This window comes from Dreissena polymorpha, chromosome 11 (assembly GCF_020536995.1).
Source record: "Dreissena polymorpha isolate Duluth1 chromosome 11, UMN_Dpol_1.0, whole genome shotgun sequence".
Lineage (NCBI taxonomy): Eukaryota > Metazoa > Mollusca > Bivalvia > Myida > Dreissenidae > Dreissena > Dreissena polymorpha.
This window is the reverse complement of record NC_068365.1, coordinates 49,991,553-50,015,625: the sequence shown is the minus strand read 5'-3', so window position 1 is coordinate 50,015,625 and position 24,073 is coordinate 49,991,553. Positions and strand designations below refer to the sequence as shown.

The window sequence follows — 24,073 nt, the reverse complement described above, 5'->3', positions numbered from 1 at the left end:
TGCATAAAGCAATAAAACACATGCAAGTTCATCAACGTTTATTTTTCCACACCCCTAATCCCATTTGTATTCCTGGATTCATGACGTTAATCGGTATGCCTGGATTTATGACGTCACTTGGTATGCCTTGATTCTTGATCTCATCGGTATGCCTGGATTTATGAAGTTCATGAGTATGCCTTGCTTATATAATACACAATCACACGTGAGTGGTGATACTCTTCCATATTAGTTTACAAAAGTAAATGCGTAGCATTGAGATTTTAGCACTACGATCTTTATTGATACGATTTTAAATTATCAAGCGTATATGTGTATTGTTATCATAAATAAGATATATTTGCAATTAAATATTTAAAGTAATATAATACAATAACTTTAAATTAGTGTTTATCTATAATATATTATTAAAGCGGCAATTGATTGTGTTATTGGAGGGATTTTATGTTTATTTTTCAAGGGACATAACTTCTTAAAAGGGAGGCTACACATATCAGTTTATTTTATTTTTAAGTTCTCACACAAGTTTTTTTACCCACTCAAATGGAATTATCTAACGATCGATTACACTGCAACTGTACATTAGATCAAAAGCACTGCATGAGATTTCTTATGAGTCATTAAGCGACATTTAACAAAACGACTTATTATAGCGATTGAATGTATTCCTATTACAATTTTAAAAGGAATGATTCAGAGTTAAAAAAAATAAGGGGTATTGCTGCAGTTTTGCTGATTTTTTTCAATCAAATAGATTTTGTTCAAAATTTATATTTAAGATATATATACAAATACTATATAAAAAAAACATAGGGTCACCGGCCTTGTTTTGATTTTATTCACCGTTATATAACATGTACTTTTTCAATAAATCTGAAAAATCTCTAATTGCGTAAAATTGATTAATAACATATGAAATTGGCAACATGTAGATATAATATAAGCTAAGATACATCATATACCATTTAATCCAACCACACACTACCAATAAAATGGAGTACACAAGTTAAATTTTTAAGAAATTTATTTTTTATAATTTTTATGTCATCCCAAAAAACATCATTTTTTTACTAACGTAACTACATTTATATAATTTAAAAAAATCTGTCAAATTGAATTCTGCGAAACTGCTCAAATATGTTCATCTACGTATTGTCATTATAAAACACAAATAAAAAAGGGGGTCGCCACACTTTAAACAGAGATGTTTTGTTTTAACTATCTCTACCGTCTACGTCAAATTTCATTAAATACAGCAATAAGGCAAAACCAAAGTACCGGTTCATAGATTGTCAAAAATATACATAACCATTATAAATTGTTTACAATCTTAACTGGGATCACAACTGCCTACCAAAAGACATTAATAAAAAAACTATATTTAATCATAAACATAATACCATACAATATCAAACTCGACCTTAATCATTAATAACTTAAAAGTACGTGTTCACAGATTTCGGCATGTTTTGAAATTTGTTATCAAATGCTTTAAATTGATAAATGTAACTAACAGGACTTAAGGGTTCCAGTATAAAACAAGACCGAAATTAAAGAAAAAAAGTTTTAAAAAAGTTAACCCCACCTGGGATCGAACCACTGACAATTGTATTGTGAACCAACTCGGTCATTTCTAATGATACTTATAACAAAACTACTGAGTTGTGATATTAGCATCATCGGTGTTAAATATATCCTCGGTTAAATAAACTGCCGCAACACCCCTTAACAAAAAAACAAAGCGAGGCCAATGTGAAACAAGATCTAGACTTGCCATTCTACCATTTGGCATTATCAGGTTACTCGACATGTTATCTTCAGTCATTATCGTTTGAGAGAAGGATTAAATCAAACAAGTGGATATATACAATAATGCATAACGCAATAAAACACATAAAAGTTCATCAACGTTTATTTTTTCCACACGCTTAATCCCATTGGAATTCCTGGATTCATGAAGTCAATCGGTATCCCGTGATTCATGACGTCAATCGGTATGCCTGGATTCATGACTTCAGTTGGTTTTCCTGGATTCATGACGTCGACACCTTTTCCCGCAATCCAATTTGGCGGCGCCGGTGGCAGCAGCCTGTGCGGAAGGTCAACGGGGAACAAAGGCATGCCCTTCTGGCACGTGATTTTCTTGCATGTGCACGAGAGCGGAATATCAAAGTCTACTTTGTGGCAACTGGGCGTCACATCCGGACAGTAAACCCACAGCTTCACCTTGACTGAGAGATCCGGGACGCAGTATCGGTCTGTGTAGTCTGGAACGTTACAGTGGCCCCTAGAATAGGTTAAGATGTATTTTTAACTAAGGTTCGTATAACCTTAAAATTTGCATTCACTGTTTTTGCTGGATCAATATGACAGAGCATCTATTATTTTGTGTTATTTTTTCGTCGATCAAATAGACTGTCGCTAGAAAATAAGGACACAAAGCCAGTTCTTACAAATACAATAAGAGCGAATCATTCAAAACTTAATGATAATTACAAACTAGAAAAAGGTTTCTTAAAAACTTTCCACTTAAACTAATAGTGTACTTAAATAAGTGATCACAGTGCTTCCGTCATTAAGTTCTTACTGGGCTATGTAATAAAAGTGAGGTTCTGAGTGTGAAGGTGATACTGATTCCGATTATGATAATGCGGAGGAGTAGGTGGAGGAGGAAGAAGACAATGCCCGAGAGAATGATTGAATGAAACTTATCAAACGCAAAAACGTCCGCGCTGACAGCTTACCCGCACTGCTGGTAGTATATATCCGGGCCGATGACGATGCACATTTGGTTTTCCGGATGGAAGGCGCCGCTGTTAGGGTCCTTGACGTTTACCTTGGTGAATATTCGCTGCAGCTGGATGGAACGCGTGTTCTTGGAGCAGACGCCATCACACGTGAACGGTAACCTAAAAGAAGCGTATATTCAAATAGTTTTAAATTGATTCTATAACTTTTTTCAGGGATTAACTTAGAATTTGGTTGTTAATAAAAAGCATTTGTAATATCGTCTTCAGAATGGCATTTTCTACTACATTTACTTTCAGGGGCATATGTGTTCTTCGAAATTGTGTATTTTGTTACGTTGGTCGTGCGTTTTACTCATTTTCATAAACTCTATTGAACGAATAGATTTGGGTATAGATAACATGGGCATGCAAATTAATTTTGTATTAATATGGACTTTGACTCAGCAATCGTCTGCAACGAACCAAATATGCGGTAAACAACAACCATAACAGCGAATATATGAGCCGCGTTCTGGGAAAACTGGACTTAATACATTTGCGTAAAATGTCATCCCATATAAGCATAGCCTGTTTGTACAGGCATTATAAGTAATATGTCTGATTAGGTTAACGTGTCTCTTAATTGAACTTTATACACAATTTGAATCTTACAATATTTTGAAAAACTACGTCGCCCATTCCAAAGAAAATCAATAAATGTTATTGATTTTTTACCTATATAATAGCGCATGAGCAATTATACTTACGAGTTATTTGGCGTTGGAATAAAGGTGTTAAAGTAGTTCTTCATTACTTCAATTTCATACAGAACGTCCTCCGGGGTGTGCGCAATAGCTTGGTCGAGGATATAATCTCTGTAAATTTAAAGATACTTCTGGTATAAGACGGTTTCGATTTTTCAATGTTTCATGCCTTTTTAATTAAGATGGATATGGAATATAAAAATCATTTACATACCCATTTGTGCATCGGCCCTTTCCTAGGAAGCTTTCAGCACCTCATTATGTTATGAAAGTGATTTAGTTATTCAGGGTGATGTAATGATGCGAGTTATAGCCCAGTCTTTACTACTTATTCATACAACTAATTTTTAAACAGTTACTAGTATCTGAACTTAAAATAAGTTTCGGGAAAGATATATACCGAAATAGCAGTATGCTGAGCACTGCTCCTTTTTGCAATTCCCATCCCTGGAGTAAATCCGCGAAAGTTATTTATTTGAAATGTATTTTACTTGATTACTACGGGCCGTTGGACTTACTTTGACACGCCGCATTTAAGATAGTCGTATGTCTTGCAAAGGTCGTCCGTGCAAATGTTCACTTCGTTCTTCCAGTAGAACTGCGACTTCTGGATGTCAAACTGGCACCCCAGGGCGCTGGAGGCTGCAACTCCTAGCACGAGGAGCACGTGCTGAAACTGTTGACAAAACACGTGATGAGATTAGCACGGGAGAAATAAGACTTGTGCAGTATTTTGTATGCATGTATGGATATCCTATTAACTAAGCTCCATTAAAATTATGAAAAAAAATTTGTTATCCTCCGCTAGTCGTTCATTACAGGCAAGTTATCAATCACATATACAATACAAACAGAAACGTGTAGTACATAATTTAACCCTTTACCACTTAGATACGTATTTTGACGCATTTGTATTCCCTTAGAAAGTTTGATTTAATTAAAGACCTTTCTTACTTAAATGCAAAGGGTTCATTTCCAGCCCTGAAGTTCTCATGAGATGCAAACAGCATTAAACCTGAACAGACTGTGAGTCGCTTGCGGGCTGTTCTGATTTTATTCTGTTTGCGCATAGCCATTTTCACTTTGCTTCTGAGTAGGAAAGGATTAACAAACAAATGATGAAATCTCGAGGTCACCGATATGGACCGATCAATGCGAAGGATTATTATGTAAAATCTTTTTGATTATTAAGTGTTGTTTTCGTTTATATGTCAATATAGTTGTATGGAAATCACATATTGAATCTATGTACAATACTTATAGCATGTTTAGACGATGTACTAATAGAAACATTGGTGTTCAAATAATAAGTGATAGTTGTTGAACAGCCCTCTCTTTTTAATAACGGTAAAGTTATCAATATAATGTCAAGCCTTTTTGAGGTTATAAAACCATAGAATGACAAAAAAAGAAAATTAACAAATTAACAACAATTATGTACTAAAATGTTGTTGTTGTTTTTCAATTAGTAATTTTTCGCTTTGTAATTTTTCGTTTAAACGTATCTTCTTAGAAAAAATCCAGTCTATGCGGAAATGGTCGTCCCTGATAAGCTAATGCGAAATGCAAATTCAAAGCTGCGACGACACTTTGGGCACGTCCATTTAGCCTAGTTTTCCCAGAACGACGCTCACAGTAATGCTGAATGACAGACAACAACAACAACAACAATAACAACAACAACAACACCCATCTCTTGTACAGTGTCGCCTTCCGTAATTATTCATACATAAGAAAGATGTACTCGTGGTGCATATTTACTATTTGTGAACACAGAATCAGGTTCATATTTTAATTTATATCACTATTAAACGATTGTAGCTGTATACAGACATTAGAATTAAAATGCATATCGCGAAATAAAAACTTTTAAACAAATAACAAGATGGTATCCTACTCGTAAAATTAGAGTTTAATAATAATAATAATAATAATTATTATTATTATTATTATTATTATTATGATAATGATAATAAAAATAACAATTTAAAAAAATAATAATAATGATAATAGTAATAAAAATGATAATAATAAAATAATAAGTTATAAGCATCATTGATGAAATAAATCTTCTATTACAGTTAATAATGAGCAAACTACTTAACCATTATCGCCTGATTACATTCTATTCTCTTAAAATATCTCAAAAACTGCACTCACCATGTTAGTCGGCCGTTTAAAATTCGAATTATCCAGTGTAGCAAGCATATATTTATTTTATAAACACTGCAAAATACGAAGAATTTATGCGAGATCTCCGACAGCCAATCATATTGCTCGTTACAAACGATGTTTGCTTGCGTAAATAGTTGCGTTTCTTTAATTCGAACAACGTACTCATTATTGCTAAAATTATTAAGAAAATGCATAGCTAGGATGTTGTCTACGTACATTGTCAAGTCTGACAGATGGAAAGGTTACAACAACAGAGAGGGGCGTTCCAAAATAAACGCTGTCACGTCGCGTTGTTTTTATTTGATACGTGTCAGCTCTGGTTTGTTAACCTAAAAATTGCATGTTCAAGGACATGCCAATTGACTTCATTCATACATTCTTATCACAAGTTATGAGATAATATAGGTAACATTGAAATAAAAATCGACAACATAAAATTACATAGTGTAAACTTGTCCCGATACTTCAACAAGTTATACTCGGGTTAAATGTCATTAAACTTTAACAAATGAGGCCTACAATTGTTGTTTTGCTTTTGATTAGTTGTAAACACTAAAAACGAGAATATTTAACAGTAGTGGTCGTGGAAGAAAAGGGACCAACTGTGTTTATTGTTGTTATTATTACTATTATTATTATTATTTATGTTCAATTGAGCGTTTTAGTTCAAAGGGTAATCAGTTTAAGGTTGTAAATTGTATTCTTAAACTTGTGAAAATAAATATAAACCGCGAGACGATGTCTTAAGGTTTAAAGCATGTTTTTTTTTTCAAAATAGATTCGTGTTTAATTGTATGACCCATCTGAATCTGAACCATAATTCAAACCATAATATACGCATCCCTATCAACTCCGCACACGATCATGCTAGTGGTAATTGTAAGAAACGTTTAGTTTGTATCAAAGCTCAAAGAGATTGCATAAAGCTGAAAGATAAGCCATAAAAGCTAAAATTAATGATTTATACAATTTAAAACATTCAAGATTTGACAGACCACAGAAAGCGTTAAACAAGTGTATTTTCATTAAATTAATCAGAAATGTGTCATATGTTCCGAGAGTTGGGAACCGTTGGCGACTGTGTCATACAGTGTTCAATTTTGAAAATTGAAGTCACACTGTGATATTCATAGTATACTGGCAAACGTCGATAGCCTATTCTCGCTTGCAGGAAAGATTTTCAGGCAGACTGAGCGCGCACGTCACACATTTGTGGGTAGATGATTGCACGCTTTCCCTTCAGTCATGAACACTATTCTATTGCGATGGTTTTGTCTCTCAAAACAAGACAAATGCCATTTATAGATAGTACACTGGGCATCTGTGTTAGATTTAAAAGTTCGTCGGGAGGTCAAACTGCGATATGTAAACTAATGAGTCACAAGGCTCGATTAAACGACATGCATTTGGCCCACAGTCTCGGAGGGAAAAGAAATCGACGTAACCTGTGAATCTGCAGGGGAAGCTGAACAGAGGCTCGTCGTCCCAAGTGAGAATCGAACGAAAGTAAAAATTTAAGTATACGCCCTTGTTGTTCTTCTATCACAACAGATGTGTTATAGAACATATTACATATAGAACAGTAATAACATGTTTCATATAAATCGAAATTAAACCTCAATTAAATATTCATTATATTTTTTTCTATAAGAACATAAATCAATCACAAATTACACGGTGATAAGGCGATTACAACAACTATTCCGCTCACCGTCAAAATTTTATACTTCTGACAAGAACACCATATCCTTCTGACAAAAAGAAACATGGTGGGCGAAGAAATATCCGGTAAGTGGGCGACAAAATGTTTTATTATAAGACACTGCAAAATGATTGCCACTTGCGAAGCACTCCATCGAATTTCTGAACCAATATGTCGTCTATTTAAAAGTTTATCAGTCGTAAAATATTAAGCATGACTTTGAAATAGTGTTTATAAAAAAGTCGTGTCGCGCTCGACACCATTCGTACTTGTGAGAAAAATGTAATAATTAGATGATTGTCGATGTGTCAGACCTGATGTGACAGACTTAAATCATTGTATATATATAAAGAACATGCCATATGAACCTGTTTGTTTCAATATCTGTTAAAGGCCTATTTTTTTTGGTGAAAAAAATGCATCACTTTCATAAATATCGATGCACCGCGCAACACTGATTATAAACACCGTATTAATATTCCGTGTAACTGAAATTCGTGGCACCGCTAACTTCAGCACATGGTTTTAAAAGATTATCTAGAACGAGCCATCGTGAGCTAAAATTATTTACGATAATCTTAAATTTATCATGTCCCAGAATTGATCTGGAAAATCAAGGCATGCTTGCACCAAAAAAGGTTCACCGGGATCGAATGTCTTGCTTTCCAGTGCGTGGAGGGCACATGTTTAAGTCTCATGCTTCATTGTATCTATATTGTTATTTATTGATTTCAGATTCACAATCCGTAAAAAAAGATGTCCAGTTACGATTATGGAAAGGTATAGGCAAATGTTGGTGTAAAACTAACCGAAGGAAATAATAAATTTAGTTATGTATAGTGTACAGTGTGATGTTGCTTTGGTTACATTTACTGAAATATGAATTTGGTGTTTGTGGCCAAAACCAAAGGTATATACCAAAGATGCTCACGACTACTTATATCAGAAACAAAGGGATTACACTTATAAATCAAAGTACTGACAGTACTGGTGTGACGATGCTTTTGAGAAGATGGATATAAAAGCATCAAGTTAAGTTTATCTACATCACCACAATCACCACAATTGTGTATGTTGGTACGAAAAAAAAATTTGGGACAAAATTTTTGCAAAAAAAAATTGGGTATGAAAACAAATTTGGGTACGAACAAATATTTGGGAACCAATAAATTGGGACCGAAAAAGTTTTGGGTACGAACAAAAAATTGGGGATGAAAAAAAAATTGGGTACGAAAAAAAAATTGGGTAAGAAAAAAAAATTGGTACGAAAATTTTTAGGTACGGAAAAAAAATGGGGGAACGGGAAAGTAGTACCTGTGGGGAACTTGACCCACACTCGCACATTTTTGGCCCTTTCCGTCAAACATCAGATAAGTTCCTCGAAGGCAATAGTATGAATACACATTTCGGAAGCGGTAATGCGGTCCTACCTACGCGCGTCAAAATGTAAGCGAAATATGTACACAAGTCTGTCAGGAATAATTGAATTAACGAAGAAAATCGTGTATTGATGTAAGATAGATTTTTTTAACAAATGTGCAGAAAATATATTAAACAAGAGATGTGTTTGTGAAACACAATGCCCCCTGCTGCGCAGCTTTGAACCCATATATTTTACCTTTGACCTTGAAGGATGACCTTGACCTTTCACCACTCAAAATGTGCAGCTCCATGACATACACATGCATGCCGAATATGGAGTTGCTATCTTCAATATTGCAAAATTTGACCTTTGACCTTGAAGGATGACCTTAACCTTTCACCAATCAATATGTGCAGCTCTATGAGATACGCATGCACGCCAATATTGAAAAAGTTATGGCCAATGTTAAAGTTTTCGGACAGACAGACAGACAGACGCTTTATATTTGACATTTGACCTTGAAGGATGACCTTCACCTTTCACAACTGAAAATGTGCAGCTCCATGAGATGCACATGTATGCCAAATATCAAGTTGCTATGTTCAATATTAAAAAAGTTATGGCCATTAAAGTTTTCGGACGAACGGACAGACTGACACACTGACTGACTGACAGTTCAACTGATATAGGCCACCCTACCGGGAGCATAAAAAGCAATGGCGATATTTTTCTCAGCCACATAATTGTTAATAGTTTGATATCACAAAATGAAAGTGAAAGTAGAACTGTCAAAAATGACAACCTGTCAAAGTGTTGTTTTTGCTGGCACGAGAGGGCGATTACACTCAATGTGTTCACATTTTGACCGGCTTTGTCAATGACCTTTATAGTATGGGTAGCTTTGATATTATTTATTGCTATCATGTAACTGCATGATTGTGTATATGTTTACAATACACAAAGCATAAATAATGATATAAATATACTGATTGAGCTTATAATAATCTGAGAACTATAGCCAGGTCAATTAAGGACTTAAAATACAATTTTGTGTCCTGATTTCATGAAGAAATTACCATGCATGTCCTAGATTTCAAATTCAAGGCCCTGGTGTGACACATTGGTAGCATTACCGTTAAACTGTTACCAGGCTTATGAAATTAGTTTTTATTGAACTATCTAAGGAAATCTGAATCAGGCACTGATTTTTCTTGTTTTAATACAGTCATAGAACAGTTGTGGCCTCTGGGTAATGACCAATTTTTGCTTACTTGTCACACCCTTTAAACTTTCCACACGTCTATAATAGCAAAACCTGGATTTATGCGATCTTCAATGGTACATTTATACTTTAGCTCTGTTACAAGAGTGCTGGTAAAGTCCAGTCACATATTTAAATCTAGGCCATGTCAAAATCAAAGTGTCAAAGACAAATGAAAGATGCGTTCATTAATTATGTCCAGTTGTTTACTACTGCTGTAAGTTTTTATATAATATGACTGATGAACATCATGTGAGAGAAAATTCATATTATCATTGTATATCAGGTTTAGCAACCTTTTAGATAACAAAGTATGCTAGTTTTCAATGTCCCTTCTGGGGATCAAACCCGTAGGGCTTTTAGGAAGATTCTGAAATTTTCGATCCCTCGAGAGCAACCAAACCAAAAATTATGTCAAATATTGCCGACTCGGTTTTTTGAGTCGGTTCATGACGGATAATGGAGCTTGATTGGTCATTGTCGGCTCTGGTACTACTTACATGTTCCCCGGGTACTCTTAAGTATATTTACATGTACCCTGGGTACTCTAAGTATACTTACATGTACCCCAGGTACGGTAAATAAACGTAATTGTACTCGGTCCATATTAGACTGTACCCGAGTTGTATTCGCACCCAAAATTCGATGTCGTAAAACGCGCAACCGATTATCTTAAACACACTTCTCTTCAAAAAACACTGCATCAACATGCTTTTTGAGTATGTGTTCCGATAATATAGAGGCCATTCTTCAGAAAATTGACATAATTGTGTATATATAATTATTACAAAAAAAAATCGACAACGACTGATTAAGGGTTAAATTCCCCGGGTACATTTTAGTATATTTACCGTACCCGGGATACATGTAAGTATACTTAAGAGTACCCGGGGTACATGTACGTAGTACCCGAGCCGACAATGAACAATCGAGCGATACTGGAAGGTGCAACATCTCTCACGCCCCCTAGCATCGCCTTTAGCAGTATTCAATTCTCAACAGGAAAGTGCTGGAGTCATTGATCCCGAGGGACAAGAAAAACAATTGATTAATGTTCGAAATAAATAATTTGATTAATGACAATTCTGTTATTTGAGCCAGGTCCCAGGAAAAGCGCAGTCAAATCAGTATCCAATTAAATTATTTGTTATGTCAGAAAATCGCTTTTAAGCAAACAGCTTTCAAGCGACTGCTGGCTGATCTAGATCCAAACTGGCCACAATCGCCTTAACCCTTTGCATGCTGGGAAATTTGTCGTCTGCTAAAATGTCGTCTGCTGAATTTGTAAAATAAGCATTGTCTTCATTTTTTTTTCAAAGATTGCTATCAGAATAGCAAACAGTTTGGATCCAGATGAGACGCCACATTCTGTGGCGTCTCATCTGGAACCAAACTGTTTGCAAAGGCCTTTAAAATTCGGTCACGCACTGAAAGGGTTAATGTCTCTTTTACTGTGACACAGTTCATTTAACTTTAAAAGGATAAAAAGTACTAACACTAAGAAAGAGTACTAACCAGTAAAAAGTTTGAAATCAATGTTGAATCTCAGGACAGCTTGGTGATCTGCAAATCCCCGATGAAATGTTGATTTCGGGTATCATAGTCATTCAATAAGTCGCAAAATGCTCGAATACAATTTATAAAGCACAATGTGACTTATATTGATAACTAAAAATACCAGTAATCAGTATGCCAGTTTTGCAGTGTCAAGCTGTTACGATCCAGAGACCAGAAAGTCCTTCATTCACATCGAGTATATATCCTTCGAATTCCAACTATTGTTGTCATAAGCGGAGATTTAGTGAATAAATAATTCATATGTCCTAAATGACAGCTTCTAAATAGCGAAACAAGCCAATGTGTGCAGTAAGAAAGTTTTTAATTGAAACTCTCATTAAGGCGGCCATTGTTGAATGTTGAAACACGAACGACAACTCTGCTTGGAGAATGTTATCAATGCTAGGATCCTACGCAGTGGCGTATGCCCAAGGGAAGTAACTGAAAAATCGAGTTATCTCAATCGGACTGGCTCGGTCTTTAAATAGATGGCCATTGTGAAAATTTTCTAGGTGATTATCAAACCTTGGACGCTGCTGTTCCAGCATCGTCAAAACACAAATTTTTTTAAAACTGTCTATAGAAGCTTGTGAGTGCATGTCTCCATAGATAAGACATTACAGAGCGGTCCGTTTTAACGAGATGTAAAGGTTTCGAATCATATATTGTTATGTCCATCAAGTATAAAAAACAACTATTGAAAAACAAATATTTTCAAAATGCATTGTAATATTGCTTTGACACCGTTTGTACACTTGTTTACCATCGTGATTCAAATTATGAAGCCACTATTTGACATTGTTTTAATATTTTGCTTTATGATTGTTAACAATTATGACCCCAAACTTACCACAATTTTTCTAATTAGAATAGCTTTATCATACTATAAAGCACTGAGAATAGTTGAGCACACTGTCTTTCGACAGCTCTTGTGGCATAAAACAAACATTTAGTGCTATTTTTTTCAGATCTTGCTGGAATTTGCGGTGAGTGGCGTAGATAGTGATGAATTGATGCCTGATGATATAGTTTTATATCAGAATAAAGCGGTGCCAAAAAATCATAAAGATGCGCTGCTTTTACGGACATTGTTGAGCGGTGTCCATATTTCTATAATGTCAGTGTTGAGCGGTGCATACTTGCTTACACGTGTAAATGTAAAAATCACAGTAATATTCAATAATAATAACAATAATAATTCATGCCATAATGTGTTGTAAATTGATTCTTCTACCATACAATACCGTTTAACAAAAAAATATTTCATTTAAAATGTTTAAAAATCTGAAAAAAATACGATTTTTCGCGTCATGAAAGTCATTGCTTTTACGACATGCTCAAATTGTTTTCACTATTTTGAAGTTAATAGCGACTCAATTTTGATGCGGTAAACGGCAATTAGATGTAAAGTATATACTTCGTTCGATGAAATATCTTTTTAATATCAACTTACCTTTTTTCTCGTTTTTTCTTTCATTTCTGGACTCCGTTTTAAACAGAAGGATACGGTGCTCTTGTCAGAGGTATACAATTTTGACGGTGAGCGGAAAAGTTGTGGTGTTCGACCTATTATCGTGAATAAGGCAAAAAACGATTGACTGTATTGACAATAGTTACACTAGTTGTAATTCGGAACTCTCCAGTCTGGTTTTTTCCCGATATTTGAGCACGCGCGGTAGGTACAAACAAAAGCTGACTAGCATATTTTAAAAGAGAGTGAATCAATAATTTATCTTATCGCTGAATAGTAAACACCACTTATTCTGATCAAACGTTCGTTGTTGTTGATAAAAAAACCATGATTTAATCATTTTTTATTTTGATGAACTAATCTCGATCGTGTTTAATTTGTAAGAATACTATGCAACACGATATAATGCTGCATGTGCATGTAAGCAGCTTCGGTCACGTCACTTTCTTATTGCATATACTGTGCGTAGGCCTGGGCATTCATTTTTCATGGAATGTTGTCAACGAAACTACAAAGACATACATGTATATCAGTGTTAGATTTGCTATGTGTAATTATTAATTATAATAGTAATAACAACAAAAGACTTGAATTTCGACCTTTACTGAAAGAAACACTACTGTCGTTTAAATACTTATTATCCACTACTGAATGGGGAGCAAATCGGATATCGACGACTGGTCATTACTGTATTAATGACATTGTTTGTACCTCCCGCGCGCGCTCAGAAATCGGAAATAACCCACAGCGCGCGAGTTCCGAATTCAATTAATTGTCTCATGTACTGTTGAAATAATCGTGACCTCCAAATATCGCTGAATGTTTTATAAGAGTAGGTATTAATTATATAACCGGATCCGTAAAATTGCAGAATAAAACAAAACACAATCAGTTAATAAATAAGTGTCCACAAAGAGGTTACGCAACAATTGCAATAGCTAGAATTTTTGCCGACGATTATTACTGAACATACATTCCACAATAGTGTTTTTCTCAGGCCATTTTAGCGTGGCGAAAAGCCACGCCGCCCTCCCGGATCGCCACGCTGCCCTTTTCAAAGGCAAATTTCGCCACGCGCCCTTTTTTTCAAAGGCAAATTTCGCCACGCGCCCTTATCGATAACATCTTTATTGCCTAACGATCTAACTTGGTCCGCAAAATCAGCTTCCTTGATTGTCTGTGACGCTCCGACTGTGCTTGATTTACTCGAGAGACGTCAACGTCTAATCGACTATATTAATTGAGCAGATTTAATCTATAACAGTGCTCGATTTATAGGTAGGTCTTACCGACTGCTCCAAAGCTGTGAATTAGTCATGCGTGAATAACCCCGTGTCAGTATCAATCGATAATGCCGGAGGCTATGTTATACCAAGCGCACTTTTCGCTCGGCAATGTGTACTCCTCCACGATAATATCATTACTTCGGAGACTTTTAATGAATAACTCGATGTTATTCTCGTGGCAATTGTGCATTGCATGCATTATTCAGTTATATCAAAACATATATTTTTACGCATAAATACATTTAAAATCACAAACAAATTTATTCTTTATCGCTTTCGTCTTTAGGATAATTAGATCTAAATTGATGTAAATTTCCCTCACATAATATTTGAACATTGCAAATTATAGATATATGTTGATTGACTTTATATTGATTGGGCAAGACCAAAACATGGGCTAGATATTATCAACATGAAAACTCTGATATTGTAAGTAACAATGATAGTGAAGGGTGTGCTTGTTATAATTATTATCGTCTTCCTGAGCTTAAAGTCGAAAAGTACAAATTGCACAATGTTTGTTCAACGACCCTCTTTTGTATTCATGGTTGTCAAAACCACAATTAGTCAAGCGTCAAATAACTTTATTACAATACGCAAGTGTTAACGTTATGCTAACTTGACTCAGATGTCAGCCAATAGTTATTACCACGTTTTGGTATTAATTAAGGTAAGCCCCGCGGCGATTGACAACAATACGGCGATTGACGTAAATTTGGTTGACCATTCAGAAGGCGCGTTACAAAAACGCAAGCTTTACGTCTGCATCAAAAGCAACAGTTTCTATATATGAGATAGTAATTTCATCTTAGAAACACAGACGAAACAATGGTAAGTCAGTTTCATGTTGAGAATTGAAAGTTGTAAGATATATTGTTATTTATAACTAAGTGATGTTTCTTGAAAACTTTTACTAGTAATTGACTTACATACACAAGTAATACACATTTATGTTATCATCTGTTCAGCACACAATATGATGTTAAATGATAATTATGCTTATGACACAAACGTATGAAAGTAAGTTCATTACAAAATACGCAATTAGTATGGCATCATAGTCATTTAGTTTACATTTGCAAGAACACGAATAAAATTTGTTTTATGTTTTGTTCGCGCTAAAATGTAATTATTAAACTCATGTTTAATACGTATATTTTGGATTCCAATTTCAATGTCTGTAGTGTTGTCGTATCTCGTAAATCATGTGCATACAATATAACACCAAAAGTTATAAGCAAAGCTCTGTTGTGCCATGTTTTATTTCCCTCACGGTTTACGTCAAGAACCTCGTAAATGGCGTATATTGATGCACATGTAATATGAACTACCTCGCAAAAATTTTGACTGTAAAATCGTCGTCATATACTAAATCTTGCGAATAAAAATAATAAATAAACGAATAATATCTAAGTAACCATTAAACTTCACTTCTGAAGAAAACATTAAATAAACAAGGACGTGACTGTAAAGATGAATAAAGAAATATTACAAACGTGATTTATAAGGTCACTATCATTTTCAGCTGCATGCTACAGCTGTTCTCCTCACCACGTGTCTGGCCATGACACGTGCGGGCTTGCCAACAAACCCATACCCGATACCAAAAGACGGCATGTGCACCCTGCCCTACTCCCAGGCGTTCACGTACGGGCGACACTTCCCCGACTATAACTGGAAATGCCAGGACACGGAATTCACCAATCTTCCATACCCCAAGTAAGTACTGTTTTTTAATGTAAGTTGTGTGTTCATTACTAAACGCATTGTATGCTCAAAATCGTATACTTAAAATGGTGATGAAATGTAATCAAATGTGTTATGTTACAATCAACTAGAAGCGCTCGAGCTATACAATATATCGTTTTTTTCTCTCTCTGAATTTATATTAGTTTTAGATTTAGTGCATATTTATTTGTTGAGTGTTATGTTGATTATGTTTTTCATCTGTAACGCATTTGTGGATCTTTCCGGAAAATATTACTAATTAAAAGAATTGAACGCAAGGACTGTTTTTCCAAGACTGCTTTCAGTTTATTTTGTTGTTGTTATTTTCAGAGAAAAAATTGACGGCCTTTTAGGTACGGAGCAATACATCGACTTCCGAGACACGCTTAAAGTGACCGGCTCATGCGTGGACTTTAACGACGATTTTGCAAAGGAACTTGGAGGGTGCGTTGATAATGAAGCTGTTACTATTGTTACAATGTATTCCGTTCATCTGTCTGTTTTATATGATTATATGGTTAATGTAAGTCTTTTGGTGGTGGGGTGGGGATTAAAATCGTTTTTTGTACAGTATCACATGAATGAAGTTTATACAATTGTCATGCATTACTAAAAAAGTTAAAATACTTAGTTCTACATGTAACTGTATTTAATATCCAAGTTGAAGTTATGTTCAATGTTATATCGAATTGTAATATTAATATAATGTTCAATTATTTTTTTAGCATAAATGAAAACTTCTGCAAATAAACATACATAGTCATCGCCATCTGAACCATACATTTCCATGCACAACTAGTACTACTGTTACATGAAACTATTATTGTCGTATTTGGACATAAAAACATTAGTTAAGCGTGCTCTGTGAAAAGGGGGTTTAATGCGTGTGCGTAAAGTGCCGTTCCAGATTAGCCTGTGTTTTCCGCACAGGCTAATCAGGGACGACGCTTTTCGCTTTTATGATAGTTTTCGTTTAAAGAAAGTCTCTTCTTAGCAAAAATCCAGTTAAGGCGGAAAGTATCGTTCCTGATTAGCCTGTGCGGACTACACAGGCTAATCTGGGACGACACTTTACGCACATGCATTAACCCCCTTTTTTACAGAGACCGACCCATTTGTTTCCTGAAACAATGTATGCTCCACCCATCTTAACCCAATCAATTCCTTGTTAGGTATAATTCTTACAATACATACATCTTCAAATCATCAATAATTTAACATCACAATTAACATGTGTCAAGAAACAGCTCAAACACGTACAATAACCATTTCTATTTAAATGAATTACCTTCTAAAAGTGTATATTCACAAAATCGCATACAATTAACCATTAAGCCTATATTTCCAGACAAAATCCCTACTACACGTGGGAGTCCATGTGCAAGATGAAGCGCTACCCAGTGAACGTGGTCTGGGCAAAGCCCGACGGGGTCGTGGTGCCCCCGCATTTCATGGGCCTGAATAACGGCCTCCTCCCATGTCACGTGCTTCCTGGCCAACATCTGTACGATATCGACTGCATCCATCCGTGGTAAGTGTTTGAGAAGAACGTCATTTTGATTTACCTGTTTGTTTATGATTTAATGACTTAAATGCAAAGACAAGAATGCGTGGTTTTACCACTTTATAACGCCATAGGCAGTAAATAATGTCAACAACAGATGTAAACAACGTTAAATCCACAGTTGTGAAAACATGTTCATTTATGTTGATAATTCATTCTAAACGTCCCTTCCTTCAGGTCCGACAACCCCAAGGTCGCAGACATAGGACTGGCCAGGCGGCTGCAGCGCTTTGCCAACCGCTGGACCGAAACCAAACGCCATTTGTGTCTCTATGGATACATGTACAACCCGGCATACGTCTGTAAACCATCGGGCTATATGACGCGCTATGTGTTGGTCTATTCTCCGCATCTCCACCTAATATTTAAGGCGGCTATTCCAGACGTGCCGACGTCGTGTGAGTGTGCAAAGTGCAACTGTTTGCCGCAAAATATTGGGTATCATTCGAGAAGGATTTAGTTGTTGCTGTTGTCATTTTTCCCGAATGTTGTTTTACTGAACATAAACAACGCGTGTGAGGCCCGTCTGCGGCATTTGTGTTTGCAATAGAACTGTCTGATTTTCTAAGAATATGTACACCGAATACGTGTTATTATGGAGTGCTATGATATTTTTTGTTTTCAAGCTTTGTAAAATGAACAAGTACTGCGAGGTGATATGTCGTCTTGTTTTTACTATTCACAAAGTTATTGTTATTCTATTTATTATGTGACAAATATTTTGTGTTGTAAATGACACGACATTTTATATGAATAAACGGTTGTAAATTTTTTAAAGGGCTTAGGCTTCTTATTTTTTCAGCTAAATCCACAGCTATTGATACAAGCTAGATCAATTCGACCGTTTTGTGCTTTTCATGACTCTTTTCTGCATTGAAACATATATCCCTCCGCCTATGACGCATGATTATTATGAAATTATGCACATACAAAGAAGTAAATAAAAAAAAATGGAACGGTTATACAAATTTAAATATATATTATGCAAATGAAACAAACAGATAACAAAACCATGCAAAACAGGGAGCCATAAGTACAAAATATACATACATACATACATACATACATACATAATGTACGAGCAGATATCGATGCTTCCTAAACCTTTGATTCAATTTCAACACATGATTCACAGGAGTCTCCCTGACCCATGTAAATCTTCCTCATTATTCATCTCTGGACCCCTTGCCTGCCCCTCAAACGTTCAGAACAAGATCACAATTGCTAATTGCGAACCTAATTAATACTGCCCGCCTCCCCCCGACAAAACAGCGGGACAAACTAGAGTGCAGAGCGAGTCACCTTCTGATACAGTCGGTGATGCAATCATGATATAACACAAATGTTTGTTATGTGTAATGTATGTCTATGATATTGTATAATAATTTCAAGACGAAATTGTCTTATCACGAACAGTATATTAAAACATTCATACTTGAGCTACGTTCTTTGAAAACGTGGCTTAATGCATGGGTATCAGCTAGTTTAAACCTATTTATTTTAGCTCGATTGCATAGAGAGCCTTAAGCTTATTTGGAACGCTCTCGATTCCGTTTCCTGGGACTAAAACCAGTACTTTGTGTCTATAGGGGACATCTAAAGAACGCTCCCACAATGGGGATCGAACCCGTGACAACCCGATCGCTAGGCGAACACCATATCCACTACACCACTGCGACAATGGGCATCAGTTGTCGTCCATAATTAGCCTGTGCAGTCCGCAAATTCCGCATGTACTGGATATTTGTTTATAAGAGACCTTCTTGAAGCGGAAAATTCCAAAAAGCGGTTTTGTTATCCCTGGTAAGTCCGCAGAGGCTGATCTGTGATGACACTTTACCGTCATTCATTAAGCCCAGCTTTGCAAGGCGGGAGCCCCAATGTAAAAGTAATAAACGTAGTTTCACGAGCATCCTAATTATTTCCGCAGATAGTTTTTCTGACGGACGGTTGAAAGACGAATCAGCATTTTGGCGTGAAGACAGCATTCTGCAGCTGTGGGTCACATAAGCGACTGAGGCCCTGATCTGGTCAGTGGTAGCATAAGTCCGAAGGGCATCAGATTGCTCTGTGAAGGTGTCCCAGCGAAAGCAATGATAAGGCCAATAGCTGTCTGACTAACTAGTGTAGACCAGTTTGTCTCCTGCCAGCAGACCTTCTGCATCCAATATAAGACATATCCGTTATCTTCTCAGAAAGATTGTCAAGAAAATAACAAGACATTAAACATGCATATAACAATTCAAAAGTCTCACATACAATTCCGGTTCATATATTAACATTATACTAATATAAGCTAAATTCATGCTAGTAGCCTTTTTTGAAATAAGCGTGGCTTGAAAGCCTGGAGAGACATCAGTTTCCCCCTAAGCGAGAATCTGCCAGTATGGTAGTACATTTTGAGTTGTTAGCATAACGTGGGAGTGTCTTTTACAAACTGCGCGACAGTATTAGGCAGCATTTAATTGATAGTTGACATTGCCGGTTTAGTTATCTAAAAATAACACAATAAATCTATGACAAAGTTACAGTTGGAACAAGCTTTTTTGATCTTAGAACTCTTTAGTGTGACCTTGACTTTGAGAAAGGTCGAGAGTGTACACGCAACTTGTCATCTTATGGTGAATTGCATTTGTGCCAGGTTAAGATATAATTGAAATAAATGCACTGGCCAAGCCTTCTAAAGATCTAGCAATTAATGTGGCATCTTGAGTGTTTAAAAGATTTGTCTTTTATATTGACCTAGTAACAAAGTGTATGACCCCACATGCCTCAGATGCAACTAGGTTAGGATATGATTTGGAAACATGTTTAAAGCGAATTCCATTAAGCCAAAATTCAATTTTCAAGTGAAAGCACATTCTCTTTGCGTTTATTTTACCAGTGTGAACAAGTGTTTTATAGTCTATTAATGATTCAACAAGTGAATAACAATTTCCATCGCCTGACCAAATCTTCTAACCCCATGTTATTTTCAATTATTTTTTCAAAGAACATACATCTACCATATTCAATAAATCCTCGTTATATTATACAACAATAACGACAGCGTAATTTTACTTGGTCAAACCCTAATGAAGTGATCGAACTGTGGATTAATGTGTATCGTAGTTTATGCTATTGGTGTTGGTAGTGATTCAAATAAATATATAAGTAAATATAGCAGTGATTTGACTTTAGTAATCTTTTCCAGCGGTGGAATATTTCAAATTGTTTACTAACCTTTTAAAACTCAATTTGTTTTCTAAAATGTATTAACCATTTTTTTCTAAGTTAATAGCAAGGACTATCCAAAGTCTTTACCATGTCATTTTGTAGTAAGTTTTTATTGATGCAGCCGATCTTAATGAATTTTCCTGAAAATTCGTGAAGAATATCTAGCGTATGGGTTGATTTTGATCAGTCAAGATGTAAAGATACATCAACATCAATTTGAAATATTTTATATCATAAATTGCTATAAGCAATAGTATAACATAGCTATCGATTTTGAAAAATTGATTAAACATTACACAAAAACTTCATAGTTGTTTCGATAAATTTGAAAGACAAAGTACCAAATTATTTTTCGAAATGTATTGTAATTAGTAAACAAGGTAAATTTTTATCTTCAGCATGTTTCAAAATATCTTTCAGTGATCTAGGGGTTTATACAAGTAATTCGGCCTTTAATGTAACCAGTTTGATCTTCCGATATTATAATATATAGTATAAACATACAAAAACAACAAAGAGCAATAATTGCCCTTTAAAAAATTGTAGTGTTATGGTTCTTGTGCATGTCATTTCGAGGCATTTGTATCTATACACGCATGAATATTGATGTAGAAATTTATCTCAAATTGTGTGTTTTTAGTTGGTCGCGTTAGCGGCCAGCTAAATTTACAGGGCATATTTTGCAAAGCAGTATGTGCTTAGAAGCCATAAGTACGGTAAGAACCACAACTGCAAGGGACGATTACCGCTGCCTGTCTGCAGCAGAAAACAAATGATTCTGCTCTAGCAGCAGTGAGTGAATATACCGTCTAGCAGTGAGTTTATATACCAGCTTGTAATTCGACATTGGCCAGTTTAGTGTTTATCATTGAAATCTGTACAATGCGCACAAGCTAATTAAGGACAACAGCGAACAACTGCAGTGCCTTCAGCGCTTTGATTTTTAAACAGGGACGGGGTTTTCTTTTCTTGGTACACGCTGGGGTGTTCCCACTTCCATGTTAAAACTTTTAAGCCGTTTATCAGGTTAGTTATGACATTTATTTTTGTTTGAAAAGCCTTACCAGTCATCGATTGTGAGACTGACATTTTCGATGAAGAGACGGTAATGCTCGAGTGTTAGTCTGAAAATGTTATTTTAGAGCTAATGAATGCCTGTAACAAATCCCTTGATTGTTGTACAGCATTAAAACTCCATTGCAGTTAACAAATTTCGCTTTTACAGTCAAATGAACTTCGTGCATCATCCAATAGTGTAATTTGTCAGCACCGAAGACTTGAAGTTACTTCTGGATTTGATCAGGATCACGAACAGAAGAGATTGTGAGCCCTAAACACGTTCCCTTATACAAACGTTTTCTGACAACTTTGCATCAGACGACTGTGCATTAGGAAACAATGAAGCAAAGCTATTGATTTATTTCTGAAAAGGGCTGTACGTGAATACGATCCGAATGGATAGGCAGTGCAAAACGATGGCTTTGTACAGTTTCGGTTATGTGTTAGACCTGTTCCAATTAAAGGTATTCTAATTTTGAGTTTACGAACTGGCGCAATTCTCTTTGGAAAACTACCATTTCCTTCAGAGATTAACGCCACATATATCGTCCATATGACTCGAATTTACGCCGTTTTTCACCAGAAACCGGCAATTTGCTCTCATATATTTTATTTACTTTATGCAAGCATAATACATTTCTAAGATGAAAAATTTGACTAGTATACATTAATGTTTTCTCATATTTTTAAAAAAACACTCCAACAATCAAACTTAAGCTGCATCAGGCACAATCAATTCACTAGCAATGAGTAATACAATTATTTATCTATAAAATTGAGTTCATTAAAATTCAAATCATTTAATTCCTTCTTATAGCGCTAAAAATGTTATATATACATGGTTACTTTTTTTTTCCGTTAGACGCACAACAGGTTTTATCGTTAATTGGTAAGGACGCCATTTTCGGGACTCTGGTTTGGCATGTTTGTTTACCGACCGTGCTAAGCTTAAGTTTAAACTGTTGTGTTCCAGGTCGCTAGGATAACGATAGCATTATTGGTTAAACCAGTCAAATGTCGTGATACAACTAAAATGTATTGTAATGTAAAGCTTTAAACACCATTCAAACAAACAAAAACCATTCAAACAAACACAACCTATTCACTCCACATTTAAAACACCGTATTCTTTTTGTTCCGCTTTTTACTAATTGTACTTGATTCATTTGCTTCCTTTATTCTCGTTCTAAATTTCGATCTTCCTTTTCTGTCTTTATTTATTTCTGTGTTTCTTCTTTTTTTTTTAATGTTTGAACGTATAATTCATCAGATGAAATTACATAGTATCGGCTATTTTCAGCTTTTCTTTATGTCGTTTTATAAGTTTGATCAAAATACCATTGCTTGAACATTTGCTTTTGTACATCTTTGTTTGATAAAATTCTTCGTCCATATCTCAACCACTAATGAAGGCGGAGTTGTATTTCATTAAGATTCTGGTCTGTAATATATTGCATATCACTGCCTGATTAACTATCATTTGATCCGTCGGTTACGTGTGAAACATCACTATTGTCCATGCGTGATCTGTAGGGGAAATTCAATGATAGGTTCACCTTTTGGTAGAAGTGGATAAAATCAATTGATGACTTGTAGTATGTTAACCTTAATAACTATCTGAATGAATGATTTTAAGAATATGATGGGCGTCAATAGTTTCAGGCAGACTTGAGGTTTCGGGCTGAATGATTCAAGACAGAATGGAGTTTAGATGCTCGTTTTTTGCATGAAGACTTGAGGTAAAAGGCTCGATAATTAGAGACAGACTTGAGGTCTCATACTCGTTATAGTTTGGCAGACTTGAGGTCTCTGTGATATCTAAATAACTTCTGGTCGCATCAGAAAGTTCCGTGCTTAGTAGGTAAGCGAGATCAGGAATGGCGCCTGGGTTTAACGGATGGATACCGGTTTTTGTGTGAGCCATGTCAGCCAAAGATCACACGCTTGGGGCAAGCTGGTACATAATTGGAAGAATGGTTTTCCCTTCCTTCGTCCATCCGGTCTCGATTTAACTAAACTTCACCCCATGAAGAGATGAAGTTGGATCTCTGCAAAACTCGGTGTCAAACCCTTGCAACATTTTAGTTGTCTCGCCATGGAAAATGAAATACTTTGGAATGCAGCAAAAATATGCATTCCCACAGGGTATAATATTTGTTGTTACCCGAGAGATGCTAGCTCAACCGGGTGCACAGTAG

The 24,073-nt window shown here is 35.6% G+C and overlaps 2 protein-coding genes across 2 annotated transcripts; one reads left to right on the top strand and one right to left on the bottom strand.

The window, feature by feature from the left end:
* Positions 1-1,006: 1,006 nt before the first annotated feature.
* On the bottom strand, positions 1,007-13,028 carry LOC127849834 (uncharacterized). The gene is made up of 5 exons (XM_052382586.1): positions 13,005-13,028; positions 4,012-4,169; positions 3,497-3,604; positions 2,745-2,909; positions 1,007-2,287 (listed from the first exon to the last, which is right to left on the bottom strand). Exons 1-5 carry the CDS (start codon positions 13,026-13,028, stop codon positions 1,912-1,914), a joined length of 831 nt encoding a protein of 276 aa, XP_052238546.1. The 3' UTR covers positions 1,007-1,911.
* A 2,831-nt stretch (positions 13,029-15,859) lies between these two features.
* Positions 15,860-24,073, top strand: LOC127849833 (uncharacterized). Its single transcript, XM_052382585.1, has 5 exons — positions 15,860-16,027; positions 16,367-16,480; positions 17,385-17,567; positions 17,778-17,998; positions 23,961-24,073. The coding sequence occupies exons 1-5, from the start codon at positions 15,873-15,875 to the stop codon at positions 24,071-24,073; spliced, it is 786 nt and encodes a 261-aa protein (XP_052238545.1). The 5' UTR covers positions 15,860-15,872.